The sequence below is a fragment of the Bos mutus genome, chromosome 5 (assembly GCF_027580195.1).
Source record: "Bos mutus isolate GX-2022 chromosome 5, NWIPB_WYAK_1.1, whole genome shotgun sequence".
Taxonomy (NCBI): Eukaryota; Metazoa; Chordata; class Mammalia; order Artiodactyla; family Bovidae; genus Bos; species Bos mutus.
Genome location: NC_091621.1, coordinates 96294671 through 96310021, shown reverse-complemented (window position 1 = coordinate 96310021; position 15351 = coordinate 96294671). Strand labels below are relative to the sequence as shown.

Genomic DNA, 15351 nt, shown 5'->3' with positions numbered 1-15351 from the left:
CAGACTTTCACCTTAATCCAATCAACCTTAACTTTTTTCATATTCTCTCAATCTAATTGTAGCCTGTGTTAAGACTTCACCAGAAGATTTTGGTATCATAGTCCATGTGGTCCCATCTAAGTAAAGGAGTCCCAGAAACTTCTCTTCCCTGATCATTTTAGCCAGCAGGGGGTTTGAGCCAAGAGACTTCGGTCCTTCTTGTCAGTCTTCATCTCAAATAATCTGCCTGTTATCCTGTACAGTTTCTCATTATAATCATTGCTTTCCCTGTGTCTTAAATTTGTCCAAACTGGGGTAGATAGACTCAACTAGTTTAACGCCGTTTTATATAAGGGTACTATCAGGGTCCCCGGAGAAGGCAATGGCACCCCACTCCAGTACTCTTGCCTGGAAAATCCCGTGGACGGAGGAGCCTGGTGGGCTGCAGTCCATGAGGTTGCTAAGAGTCGGACACGACTGAGCAACTTCACTTTGACTTTTCACTTTCCTGCATTGGAGAAGGAAATGGCAACCCACTCCAGTGTTCTTGCCTGGAGAATCCCAGGGACGGGGGAGCCTGGTGGGCTGCCGTCTATGGGGTCGCACAGAGTCGGACATGACTGAAGCAACTTAGCAGCAGCAGCAGCAGCAGCAGGATCCCTTTGATCCACCCAGTCTCTGGTCCAGTGGTTAGGGATCTACTTTGCAATGCAGGGGACATGATTTTGATCCCTGATGGAAGAGCTCAGATCCCACATGGGTTTAGTAAACCTGAGTGCTGCAACAAAGGCCCAAGGAGCCAAGTAAATAAATAAAAATATATATTTTTAAAAAGACCTTTGTTTCAACCCCATCAATGCCCATTTTATTCATCCCATTTCTTAATAACCATCCACAGAGTTCCATCCTTCCGGGATGAGTCCTGTGACGCCTTTCTTTCTTTTTCCTCTTTTTCCACTCCTCTTCTGCTGCCGCTAAGTCGCTTCAGTCAGGTCCGACTCTGCGACCCCATAGACAGCAGCCCACCAGGCTCCTCCACCCCTGGGATTCTCCAGGCAAGAACTGGAGTGGGTTGCCATTTCCTTCTTCCAATGCATGAAAGTGAAAAGTGAAAGCGAAGCCGCTTACGGGGTGAATTCATCTGGGGTGTTCTACTTCACATTTTTAGAGGGAGTCAGGCAGTCCCTGTTCTTTGTGTAAACATAGTAGCTTTTATCCAGTTCACTAGGCTGGCTGTTCTCTCAGGGATAACCCACTGTGTTGTCTGTGTCATGGATAGCCATCTGTGATTGTCCCATAGTTAGCTGTGGTCCTGCATCAACCCTTCCACTCTACAGCATTTAAAAATGAATATACTGCTCCTAAATTTCTTTCTTAGTCCTTTAGTAAAGCTTCTTCAGGAAGCTGGTGGTGCCAGTCTACAAAGGAAATGATAGTTCCTTCACAGTAAGCCCCTGTTCTCAGTAGTTTCTTGGTTTTGCCCTTCCCACCCCCAACAGTGAACCTTGGTGACGTTTGTCCCCAGATAATTGTTCCCTTTGGGGGCAGCTTTGAAGCTAGATTGCCCAGCAACAAAATTTGACCTTGCAGTCTTTTTTAATTTTGTTTTAGCTGTTCTAGCTAAATCAATCAAGGAATTGCGTGTGTCACTTTTTTTCTTACTGGTTTCTTTATGCATCCATTGAAACAACTCCCCAGGAGTTAGATCCATCAGTAAATTCCATTGATAACTTTTACCTTCGTAATTTATCTCAGCACAGCTTTTGCTGTATACCGTGATTAACCATGAGGCCTCCCAGGGGTCAACAGTTCCTCATATCCTGCCCTGCTCCTCATCCTTTCTCTCCCCAGACCACATGTTTCTACAAACCTAAGTCATTCTATTAGCTCCCACATTTTCTGACACTGAATGAGAGTTTTTTTCCTTTCCTGACATCCATCAGACGTGATACTGGCAACTCAGTTCACTTCTGACACTAACCAGCTGGATTTAACATCAGGTTTAAAGTTTTGGTCCTGCAGAACTGCCCTCACTTCAGTCACCAGCCACAAATAGGGTGATCAGGTTACCCACATTTCTGTCCAGCCAACTGTGAATTCAGGATTTCCCATGACCCTTCTTTCAGGCTCCATAATTCACTAGAGCAGCTCATAGAACTCGGGGAAGCACTTTACTTACTGTCACCATTTATCACAAAGGCTACAACTCAGAAACAGCCAAATGGAGGAGATGTATAGGAGAACATATGTGAGGAGGAACGCATAGCTTCCGTGCCTGGAGGGTGGCCTCCTCCCCCACCTCAATGTGTTCGCCAACCTAGAAGCTCCCTCTATTCCTTCTTGAATCAATTTTTGTTTATTTCTGTTTTATCTAGGAAAAATTCTCTTACCTTTCAGTTTATTGACATAAAGTCTTAATTATATTTCCTTATCATCTTAATCTCTGCTGTCTGTAGTTTTGTTCCCCTTTTCATCCCTAATGTTATTTATTTGTGCCTGCTCTCTTTTTTCTCTTGATTATTTTCTCATAAAGTGTGTCAGTTTTACTACTCTTTATAAAGAACGTTTACCTTTGTTTGTATTTTCTGTTGTATCTTTATTTTGTATTTTATTAATTTATGGATTTGTTTTTTATTTGCATTGGGCCCACCCCACCCCCAAATATTAGCATCTTAAGCGTTTGAGTGCTGTTTTAGTTGTACCCTACAAGTCTTCAATTCAGTTCAGTTCAGTCACTCAGTTGTGTCTGACTCCTTGCAACTCCATGGACTACAGCACGCCAGGCCTCCCTGTCCATCACGAACTCCCAAAGTTTACTCAAACTCATGTCCATTGAGTCGTTGATGCCATCCAACCATCTCATCCTCTGTCGTCCCCTTCTCCTCCCGCCTTCAATCTTTCCCAGCATCAAGGTCTTTTCAAATGAGTCAGTTCTTCGCATCAGGTGGTCAAAGTATTGGAGTTTCAGCTTCAGCATCAGTCCTTCCAGTGAATATTTAGGACTGATTTCCTTTAGAATGGACTGGTTGGATCTTCTCTGCAGTCCAAGGGACTCTCAAGAGTCTTCTCCAACACCACAGTTCAAAAGCATCAATTCTTCAGTGCTCAGCTTTCTTTATAGTCCAACTCTCACATCCATACATGACTACTGGAAAAACCATAACTTTGACTAGACAGACCTTTGTTGGCAAAGTAATGTCTGTGCTTTTTAATATGCTGTCTAGCTTGGTCATGGCTTTTCTTCCAAGGAGCAAGCGTCTTTTAATTTCATGGCTGCAGTCACTGTCTGCAGTGATTTTGAAGCCCCAAAAAATAAAGTCTGTCACTGTTGCCATGTTTCCCCATCTATTTGCCATGAAGTCTTAGTATCTGGTATTTTCATTATTTAAATTCTAATGATTTTAAAATTTTTACTTATTTTAACCATTTGCCTTTATCCTTTTTTCTTTTTTGCCTTCTTTTGAAATAATTGAAAGATTTTTCTCATTCATTTTTTAAATTTAATTATTGTAGATGTGATTTGCTTTGTTTCCCTTTATTAATGATAAGCTTTGAGATTTTAATGTGAATACTCAGTATTATGTTAATAAGAATCTTTAAAATACAGATACTCTAAAAATGCTTTGACTTCAGCCACCCCCATCATGGCTTACTTATTATAGTTGTTCAAAATTTTAATAATCCCTCAAGTTAGATATGGGAGAAGGCAATGGCACCCCAGTCCAGTACTCTTGCCTGGAAAATCCCATGGACGGAGGAGCCTGGTGCGCTGCAGTCCATGGGGTTGCTAGGAGTCGGACACGACTGAGCGACTTCACTTTCACTTTTCACTTTCCTGCATTGGAGAAGGAAATGGCAACCCACTCCAGTGTTCTTGCCTGGAGAATCCCAGGGATGGGGGAGCCTGGTGGGCTGCCGTTTATGGGGTTGCACAGAGTCGGACATGACTGACGCGACTTAGCAACAGCAGCAGCAAGTTAGATATATTTATTTGCTATACTTGATTTTGCTTAAACTTACTCATAATTGCTCTTTGTTGAAAATTCACATTCCATTTTGTATCTTAAATATTTCTTCTGGGATTAGTCTCCTTATTCCTAAAGTTTATCCTTACAAGTTCCTTAAGTGAGGTGACGTTCTCTATTAGATTTTGTTCATCTAACAGTGTTTTAAATTTGTCCTTGTTTTTGAAAGATGGTTTCATTAGATATTAAATTCTGTACTGAAAGGTTTGTTTTCCTCTCCCTCTTAGCACATTATATTCCAATATCTTCTTGAAACCGTTCCATTCTCATTTGAATGAGAAGTCATTTATTACAGTCACTCTCATTGTCATTCCTTGGCCAGAAATCTTTTTTCATTCTGGCTCTATATATGATTTTCTGTTTGTCCTTGGTGTCCCATATTTTTACTGTGATTTATCTAGATGAGGGTTTCTTTATTTGTCCTGGTGTGATTCATTGTGTTTCCTGAAATCTAGGATTAATATTTCTCACCAGTTTTGGAAAATTCTCAGTTTTCTTTCTGAATTTTACTTCCATATGTCTTTTTTCTTTTTTTATCGTCTTGAAACTTTAATTAAATGTGTTACTCTGTCTTGCTTAGTCTTCCATATCTTTCGACCTCTTTTTCTGTCTGTCTCTTTGCTGTATTCTGATTAATTTATCTCTCACCTTATTCTCCTTTTGCCCATGTTTAATCCATAGTTAACCCTTCCTTTGACATTTTAATTTCAGTGGTCCTATAAATAGTTTTACTCCTAATTTTTCCCTTAATTTCCTTAAATACATTAAACATACACATCGTATATTCTTTTTCACATAAATTCAGTATCTCATGAGTTGAGGATTGAGGATTTATTCCTTCAGGGAGGGTTTAGTACCTGAATTCACTGGCAACACAGATTAGTTTACTTTAAGTTATAGTTTTCACTATGAGTCTTTCTTTGGGCCTTACAAATAGCATGAGAGCCCTAAACACCTTTGAAAACTAGACAGTAGATAGGAGTTTGCAGGAAGGCTTTTTTCTACCTTCCTCCCTGGGCCTGGGCCAGGGCCAGGTCCAGAGCAGACAACTTTCGTTGGCAATACAGACTTTGTTGTAATCATTTTTGTTTCAGTTTTTCCTTTCTTGGTCTCCTTTCCCTGAGTTTTTTGCCCTTTTTAGATCTGACTTTTTTGCAAGAGGATCTACCATTTTAATTCTAGCCCTTCTTGAACTTTATCCCTCAGCATGCACAAAAGTAATACTGACGCTCTAGGCCACCTTAGTTCAGTAAACACTCCAAAGACAGCCAGACATTTCAGCTTTACCACACTGATCTCTCGCTCCCATTTTGTTCCCGGCCTTCAGTGACTTCCTTTATATTTTTTTGTAAATTCATATGGTCATGTACTGGGTGTTTAATTGTTATTTCATTTACCATTTTATAGATTAGTTTTGGAGCCCTAGTCCATAACACTGTCATAAATAAAAATGTTTAAAACAGATCACTGAACTAAAAATGAACAGACTGTGACAGTTATTACAGAATATAACAAATGCTAGGTATGATATAACTGTTAGTAACATAAAAAGGGAAATAATGCAGATCTTTTTTCTCTTTTACCAGCAATTACCAATAACCTACATTAAATAATTTACACAGTATGCGTGTAAATATTTCATTTTTGTTTTAACCATTGTTGAAGCAATAAAAGATACTATTCACAGATCCTCATGAGTGTTAGAAAATTATATTTTTATGAATAAAGATATTTATACAAAGTACATTTAAAATTATGAATTAAACAAGACCTTTAATATAGGAAACAATTTCATTGAATATATATTTCATTACCTATTTTGCAAGCCTATTTGTCTTTGAAACCTATATATACTTTAAAAAGTGATCTCATATCAAATAAAAAATCATTTTCAAGTCAGATTCAAATTATTTATTCTTATAGATCCATTTTGGGGGGGATTCCACTTCCCAGATTATTTCCATATAGATTAGATTCAGTAAGTTTTTAAAATTGTAGTAAGAAAAAAAAGATGTATGAATTTACCATCGTAACTACTGCTTAGTGAAAAATTCAGTATATTCACATTGCACTAAGTATATTTAGATTATTTTGCAACCAGTCTCCAGAGGTTTTTCATCTTGCAAAACTGAAGCTCTATACCCATTCAACAGTAACTCCCCATTTCCTAGTCCTCTTAGTCCCTTCCTGACAACCACCATTCTTCATTTGTTTCTATGAATTGACTGCTTTAAGTACCTCATCTAAGTGGAATTATACAATATTTGTTTTTCTGTGACTCGCTTATTTCACTTAGCATAATGTCCTTAAGGTTCATCCACATTGTAGCATATGCCAGGATTTCCTTCCTTCTTAAGGCTGAATAACATTCCATTGTATAAATTTTTTTTAAAAAGAAAAGCAAAAAAGCATTCCGTTATATGTATATACCACATTTTGTTTATCCATTCACCCATTTTGTTTCCACCTTGGCTACTGTGAATAATGGTACTATAAACATAGACATTTGACTATATCTTCAGCACTCTCCCTTCAGTTCTTTGGGTTCAGTTCAGTTCAGTCACTCAGTCGTGTCTGACTCCGACTCTTTGCAACCCCATGAATCACAGCACGCCAGGCCACCCTGTCCATCACCAACTCCCAGAGTTCACCCAGACTCATGTGCATTGAGTCGGTGATACCATCTAGCCATCTCATCCTCTGTCGTCCCCTTCTCCTCCTGCCCCCAATCCCTCCCAGCATCAGGGTCTTTTCCAGTGAGTCAGCTCTTTGCATGAGGTGGCCAAAGTATAAGAGTTCCAGCCTCAGCGCCAGTCCTTCCAATGAACACCCAGGAATGATCTCCTTTAGGATGGACTGGTTGGATCTCCTTGCAGTCCAAGGGACTCTCAAGAGTCTTCTCTAACACCACAGTTCAAAAGCATCAATTCTTCAGCGCTCAGCCTTCTTCACAGTCCAACTCTCACATCCATACATGACCACTGAAAAAACCATAGCGTTGACTAGACGGACCTTTGTTGGCAAAGTAATGTCTCTGCTTTTCAATATGCTATCTAGGTTGGTCATAACCTTCCTTCCAAGGAGTAAGCATCTTTTAATTTCATGGCTGCAGTCACCATCTGCAGTGATTTTGGAGCCCAGAAAAATAAAGTCTGACACTGTTTCCACTGTTTCCCCATCTATTTCCCATGAAGTGATGGGACCAGATGCCATGATCTTAGTTTTCTGAATGTTGAGCTTTAAGCCAGCTTTTCACTCTCCTCTTTGACTTTCATCAGGAGGCTTTTTAGTTCCTTTCACTTTCTGCCATAAGGGTGGTGTCATCTGCATATCTGAGGTTATTGATATTTCTCCCGGCAATCTTGATTCCAGCTTATGTTTCTTCTAGCCCAGCGTTTCTCATGATGTACTCTGTATATAAGTTAAATAAGCAGGATGACAATACACAGCCTTGATGTACTCCTTTTCCTATTTGGAACCAGTCTGTTGTTCCATTTCCAGTTCTAACTGGTTCTCTGGGTATATGTACCCAAAGTACCCAAATTCCCTAAGGGGAATTTCAGCAAGTTTTTAGTACCTAGCTGCTTCCTACTGCTGTCAAACACATTTTGGTTTTCCATGGTAATAATATAGATATGCTCTTAATAGCTTTAATATTTCATTATATAAGTGGCCATAAATCTAACCCTTTTGTTAGTTACTTAGGATATTGTGAATAGTTTACTGTTACAAATAACATTTTATACACTTTAAGCATCCATGTACATATGTTTTTGTTTATTTATGTGATAAATTAACTAGATTTTCTGGGTCAGATGATCTGTTTATTTTTAAGCTTTTGAAAAATATTGCCGAGTACGGAGGTCTAGCAATTTATGCCGCCTTTATAAGACAATGTATGAGAATACTCTTTCCTCCACATTTTTGCTGTGCTTTTCTTTTTTAATCTTTGTCAATCTGATAAGCAAAATATAGCTCACTCTTCAGCCATCATTGAGGGTAATTTTTAAAATGCTCATTTGAATTTGTAATCTGCCTTTTGAGATATCTTTGTGAACTAGTCAGGTCCAAGGCCTCAAAGCCAGTCTGGCTCAGTCAGTAACTAGTCACTGCCCTGGGTTAGTACATGTGTAATCTTCCAGCTTTCATCAGGATGTTCACCAAAGGTATGCTGGACACCACCATCTTCACACCTCTATTGGCAGTGCTTCGTAATATGTAAACCCCAGTAAGAGCGGCCTTTCCATGGGCTGTTGCACCACCAGCCAGCACTGGACCTGACCTGTGTCACTCAGCCATCTCCTAAGGCTGTAGCCTGGGTCCTGTGCTCCCAATCTCAGTTCCAGCCTCAAGCTATTTGACTGTCCCCATAGGGCAGACCTTATTCTCCACAGTGATGCTGGCAGACAGTTGCCAAATCCCAGGGATGAGATAGCAGAGGCCAGGCCATCTCAGGGTCTGTGCCTTTGCCACTGGTAGGCAAGTTTTTGACTGTGTTTTATTGTAAAACATGGTCAAGCATAATGTCCGATGGTTTTATTTCATTTTACATGCCTTAGATGTTCACATAATAATTCCTCAGTGTACATTTGTTGACTATTCACAATGTAGTAGGCCAGGTTCCAAGTGCTGGAAACTCTGAGATTAAAAATATAGTTATTGGTGCTCTAGCAAATGATGGTTAGCAGGGAAGAGAGGAGAGACACATAAATAGATAATTATAATAGAATTTTGATAGTTTTATTGGGAGGAATAATTACTGTGATGAAAATAGAGGTGGGATACTGTGGAAGCATGTGGAAGGGACTGTAGTGCCAATAAAAAGTATTTAGGGAATGCTTTCCAAAGGAACCACTGCCTAAAGAAAAAGTGGAACTTAGCCAGGTGCTGCAAGGGAAAGAGACATCCTGGGCAGAGGGAAAGGATTACAGAGGCACAGGGACCTGTCATGTTCAGAACTGAATTGCTAGCATATGATTTGGCTACATATGTGGTGGTGAGAAATGAGGCAAGAAAGGACCAAATTATGAAGCTGAGATATATCTTAAATATGGAAACTTACTACACATTCATCATGTTGAGTATCAAAGAAAAAATAATTTTCCCAAGTTATTTAATTAAAAAAAAATGTTTAGAGGAGAAAACTAACTTTTATTTCTTGATTCAGTTAAAAAATTGCCTTGTTTCTGCTAAGTAACTGCATTATTAAAAAGCATGTGGTATTTATACTGTCCTTGAGAAAGCAGAACTAGATAGAAGAATAGACATGGAACACACGTAACAAGTGGGTAGAATTGTGGCGAAGGAAAAATAAACTATGTATATCAGTCTTTCATGTCTGCTAGAAAGGTGGAAAACATATAATTTGTTTTCACTTCCCCATGTGAAAGTTTTCCATAATTAAAGCAAGAAAATAGCCTAAGATGGCTGGTTGCCATTCCTTAAAGAAGTTATTTTTCCTTTGAGATTAAACATTTTCCCATTAACAGTAAATAAAGTAGCCAAGCTGCTAGGGATTTGATTTGAGTGCTTAAAACCCTCTGCCTTTCAGCATTGGTCCAATCAGGAGACAGGTTAAACCACACAGTAACTTAAATAGAGGAATGTGATGTGAAGAATTATTAAGCTATAATAGGAAAGTAACTATAAAGACATGAAGAACACTCTAAAGGGTATCCTAGGAAGGACCAACTTGGAAGGAGGCCTACTTCCCAAGGCTAAGGTTCATACTTCATTGAGGAAGGTGTGGTTACAGCTCATTGGATGGTGGAGGCCAATGGGTTGCTTGGGCTGGAACTGATCCTCAGTCAGACAAGCAGAAAACAAACCTTCCAGGTCCAAGTGAGCAGTCGCTGTGAGATATGAGTATGCCCTATCCTTATTAGGAGGGCCTAGTCACTGAGACTGCCCACTCTAGGTGTGTGGCCAGGAAAGTGGACCATCAGACGTCCTTACAGATCCACACCACTGATCAGCCATGCAGTGGGAACAAAAGCACACAAAACACTGCACCTTATCCACTGTACTCCAAAACCATTAAGAGAAGCCCTTCCTCCTGCAGTGTCTCTCTAGTTATCTCTACTGGCAAAGCCTCACTGTGTGCTCACTGTAAAAGAGAACATGCTAACTGGCCAGTCCATTTTCATAGACCACCTGCAGAGTGAATTTGGAGCTCAGTAAATAGATCAGTAGATAACTGGCACACAATCTGACTGCTTAAAACCCTGAACATTTCACCTGTGTCTGGCATATAATTGAGAAAGAAATTTTAAAAACCCTGAAACCCAGGAACTGATGTAGCTCTCACAGCTCAGCCTTCCTGTTACCACAGACTGATGGGATGCTCACAGCTGAACCATGCTGTTCTGTTGAGTATAAGCAGCCCCACGGGACCATCCACTACAAGCAAGGTCACTGTGCAACCCACGAAATACGAAGCACCCTCTTTCTTCAAGCTGCCTGGTATATATTTTTTAGAAGTGCTCTGCTAAGCAGGTTTTCACCTAACACTTAATAATGAATCAGATGAGGGAATTTTTAAATACATGTAGGCTGTGGGTAGATGATAATTCATGACCAAAATCCTATTGTAGACTATTAAAAGTAGTCATTTACAGATTATAAAACAACACAAGAAAAATTTTAATGGAAAACATCTTGCTTGTGTGTTTTGGGTGTTCTTTGAGTTGATATGAACCAAGTAGCATCGGCTCATTTCCCTTAACTTTTTAAAAAAGTCTCCCCCAAAGCCTGCTCCCTCAGATTTTACTGTATTTGTGCACAGTGAATTCTGTGAGAGAATTATTACAATTCTACAATATCCATTCTGAAGACCAAACATTTTTTGGTAACTCATTTATTAGTAAAATTAGATCTGAACCAGCGTGACCCTGTTTAGATTCTTTGGGTATACTCGGACACTCATATAGTTTGCTGCAGAAACATTAACTGATTATAGGGTGCTGCCCTAGGTAGTTCACGTATGTGTTGTATGCACAATATTACCTTTGTAAATTAAGTTATGACATGTGTGCCTCCAAAGGTTTAAATAGGGATTATAGACATATGTCTGTACCACTGGTGGCTCCTGCCAATTGCTGGAAATGCAGGTTCTATCTCTGGGTTGTGAAGATCCCCTGGAGAAGGAAATGGCAACCCACTTCAGTATTCTTGCCTGGGAAATCCCATGGATAGATCAGCCTGATGGGCTACAGTCCATGGGGTCGGTCATAAAAGAATCCGACAAGACTTAGCAGCTAAACAATAAACAACAGTAGACATATGTATGTATAGCATCCATGGCAGAGTGGTTTTAGAGGGTACTTCATTTGTAACTATGTGAGTTAGTGAATATTAGCTGAACTTATTGTGGTAATATATTTTCCTGTTTATGCATATATCAAATTATCATGTTATATACCTAACACTAATATAATATTATATGTTAGTTATATTTCAGTAAAACTGTGAGGAGGAAAGAGGCATTTTAATATTGTGGACAGTTTTTAGTTTTGATAAATTAGCTCATGGTTTACATGAGCTAAAACAATAAGAAAAGCAACCTTTAATTTTCCAGTAACTTTCCATTTTGTCTCTGAATTTCAGTTGGAGGTTAACTTAGGAAGTGTAGACTGTGTGTATCCCCGAAATGAAGGCTAAAATAAATATAATCAGGACAACTATAGGCTATAGCCATGATCATTTATACAAGAAAAAAAGAGCCTCTGAATTGAGGATTGCTTAGATAATACGTGTATATAAAAAGGGATCAATAGCAGTATTCTTGGAGAAGGAAATGGCAACCCACTCCAGTGTTCTTGCCTGGAGAACCCCAGGGATGGGGGAGCCTGGTGGGCTGCCGTCTATGGGGTCGCACAGAGTCGGACACGACTGAAGCGACCTAGCAGCAGCAGCAGCAGCAGCAGTATTCTTACACATTTTCAATGGAAGAAATGTCAAGAACAATTTTATTAGTTCTTGTTTGCTTTGCATTTTAAAGGAATGTCAGTTCACATACCAGTGTTTTCATAAACAAAAGTTTGATGATGTTTCCCACCTACTCATACACCCCTGAAAATCATTCAAGTGAAACCTTTCAGCTCTTTGATTATGGTGGGATAGAACTGACTTCTTTTCTGTGTGGTCATGAAGAAGCATTTTAGCTCAAGAATGTAGCACAAGAATGTTAGCACTTTAGGATTTTAGCACAAGAATTTTTCTGGAAATTGATGTTTTTAAGCTGAATGCAGTGATCATGTTTTGACTTGGAATCTTGCCCTCCGTTTCTGTTCTTGTTGTTCTGTACAGATTATCAGCGCCTGATGACTGTGGCTGAAGGCATCACCACACTTCTGTTCCCATTTCAGTGGCAGCATGTTTATGTGCCCATCCTCCCTGCTTCTCTGCTACACTTTCTTGATGCTCCTGTCCCTTATCTGATGGGCCTTCAGTCAAAAGAAGGAACTGACCGTTCTAAGCTAGAACTTCCTCAAGAGGTAAAACTTTAAATGAATGATGCAGCATTTGCTCTTTGTTAATTTAGGTCAGGGCCACTTTTGTTAGATAACATTGTCTTTGTCCAAACGGCGTCTCTGGCTATTCTGAATCTTCCCAGTAGGTCTAGGGCAGACATTTGGCCATAGAATTCAGATCCTGACTTCTAATGGCTATTATAAGACATAGTCAATAATGAAACATGGTTCAAAACAGAACAGTGGCAAATTTTCACAGCTGTAAATTTGTGAAGATGGAGTGATAGTAGTATTATCTTGTTGCTTTATTATTCTAATAATATTTTATTTCTTTATTCATGTTTTAAATTTTGTTTTTAAGTGGTACAGAGCAGTTTTAAAATCCTTCAAAAGTATTGTATTAATTGAAGTGAATTTGATTCTTGACCTCTGTCAAATGAAAAGTAACATCTTTCTGCAAACTAAGGGTCATGGAAATATTAAATATTTAGTCTTTGTTTTCAGACATAAGACCAGTTATCAACTTTTTCTGAATGTCAGCTTAGCTAGCTGGGTGAGATAAAAATTCTAACCCTTAGCTTTTAGGCCACCTTAAGATTACTTTCTGTGTGTTATATTTCCCATTGTTGTTTCAAAAGAAAATAAACAGGAATTTTTGAAAGCATTTTGAATCTAATTTTTAGCTGTTTTGATAGTACTCAGAATTGAAATGTAAAGCCTTTGAATTGAAATATTGATGAGAGAGCCATGGCCTATTAAAAAACATAAAATGGTTAATTACATTATATTATTAGCAATTTAATTAGCACCTTTCTCAGTAAAATTTTTCATGCTGTGCTTCACTTTATTTGCTCTTATTTCCCATAGAGATTCTCATTTTAATAAGTGAATTTAAAATAACACATTAAGCCACAGCTGTTATACCCAGAAATGATTCCTGTAATCATCCATTGCTTGCTTTATTGTAATGAATGTTTTCTTACCAAAATGAACATTTTTGTTCAGGGGAAAGTAGCCGGTTCAGGTCATATAGAATACACATGCAAACTGTCTTGCTCCTTTTGAGCTTGTGCATGCTTTCTGCTTCTTTCTCGGATACCTCTTTTTTCTTATAACTGAACTCTCACTTTCTCTTTTATTAAATTAATGTAAGTGTTTTGTTGGTTCAAAGACGTAAGCCCTTTAAATTTTCAAGGAAAAAGAAATAGACTAACCAAATACAGTTTGGTTTAAATATTTAAACTGTGATATGTTTTAGTTTCTTGTTGAGTATCTGGTCTATTTGTATGTTAATTAAATTATATTTGTTTAGACACAGATATTACATTTCCATTTTTGCATGAGTAATAATTGTTGAGAAGTTTTTATTTATTTATTTACTTTTATAGAATTTTAAATGCCAGCTTGATGTGTTATTAGGAAATCTTTCTGTTTCTCTGTGTCTATGTGTATCCTCTGTGTGTATGTGTCTATGTGTATCCTCTGACTCTAAAAATGAACATACTTAAATACTCTGAAAGCTGTTATAGTAATATCTGTGATTTTCTGATTTTTCATTTACTAAATCAGTACTTTAATAAGTATACATACTTATCTATTCATAGAGTAGAATAATATGAAATAACCTGAATCAGCTGTGAAAATAGTAGTGCTTCTGTATAGAAAGTATACATGTGTGCATTACTGACTTAGAAGAAAAGGCTAATGGCATATCACTTTGCTCTGCTGTTGTTTTACAATGAGATGAAATAATCCACACACATAATTTGGAGGAGGAAGTGGTTATAAAAATAATCATTGTTTAAGAGTGGCTAGTAATATTCCCCTTTCCCTAAAAACTGCAAAATAAAATAATAGCTAAAAATAGTGAGAGGGTTTCTTAGAATAGTTGTGAAAATAAGTTTACAAAATGATTATTTTAAGAAGATATGACTTTAGTTGTTAGCTAACTAATGTAACTACATAGGCTTATAATTAACTATGCACTCACTAGCCCTATGATTCCAAAATGATAGGCACAGGTAGCTGTTTCTGTATTACATACAGAAACAATAATTACATACAATAAGCAATGTGTTGTTTTTGATGGGGTATGGGAAAGTGATGGTGCAAGGATGTAGCACTGAGAATTAGTTGTATAGACTGGTACCTCACTTTCTACCATCTTTACAATGAATAGTAGATGAAAAGCAAGAGAAAAGCTGAAATAGCATTGCTTTTGCTATTTTCTTTTTGTTAATATCTTGCTTTTGCTACTTTCTTGTTGTCTTGTTGTTTTGTTGTCATATCTTGCCCTAAAATTCTATGAAACTGTTAAATTTTCCTGACATACACTTATGCCAGCTTAACTTCAGCCATTGAGAAAGCTGAACTCTTAGCAAACATGGAGAGAGCTGCCCTGGCCTCACGCTTTTGGATACTTTATCCTATCGGCTCCATTTTTAAGGTTCCATAAAATGACAATCTCCTTGAGCCTTATTCATTCATTCAGCAAACAGTTGTTTCATACCCTACTAGTGTGTGATATCCTGGGAGACATCTAGAGGAAAAAAGTCACCTTTAAGAGGTGTTCTGTTTTCCAGAATAAGACATTTACAAATATCAATAGCAGAGGCTAAAAAATATTAGAGGAATGAAAGATCAAAGAATGTATTCAAAGGAAATCAAAATGCCTTTAGTATTGGGACAGGCTTCCTGGGAAAAGAGATCATTAAGCTTCAATCCTTTGTCCCCTTTTGAAGGAATGTTTGTTGTTTTTAATTGGTAGTAATTACATATCATGAAGGCTTCTGGCAGGTTTATTAGTGAAGTTATAGAAGTATTTAGTCCTAAAACAACATTGGATTGAGATGTTGAGTATATTTTTCATTCTTGAG

At 38.1% G+C, this 15351-nt stretch overlaps 1 protein-coding gene across 2 annotated transcripts in view; it reads left to right on the top strand.

Annotated features, from left to right (window-relative positions):
* DENND5B (DENN domain containing 5B) overlaps window positions 1-15351 on the top strand; it is a 221512-nt gene that overhangs the window by 125414 nt on the left and 80747 nt on the right. For both annotated transcript variants that reach the window (XM_070371293.1, XM_070371294.1), the window contains one exon: window positions 12312-12499. In XM_070371293.1, coding sequence (XP_070227394.1) covers window positions 12312-12499 — 188 coding nt within the window. The remainder of the gene's footprint in view (window positions 1-12311; window positions 12500-15351) is intronic.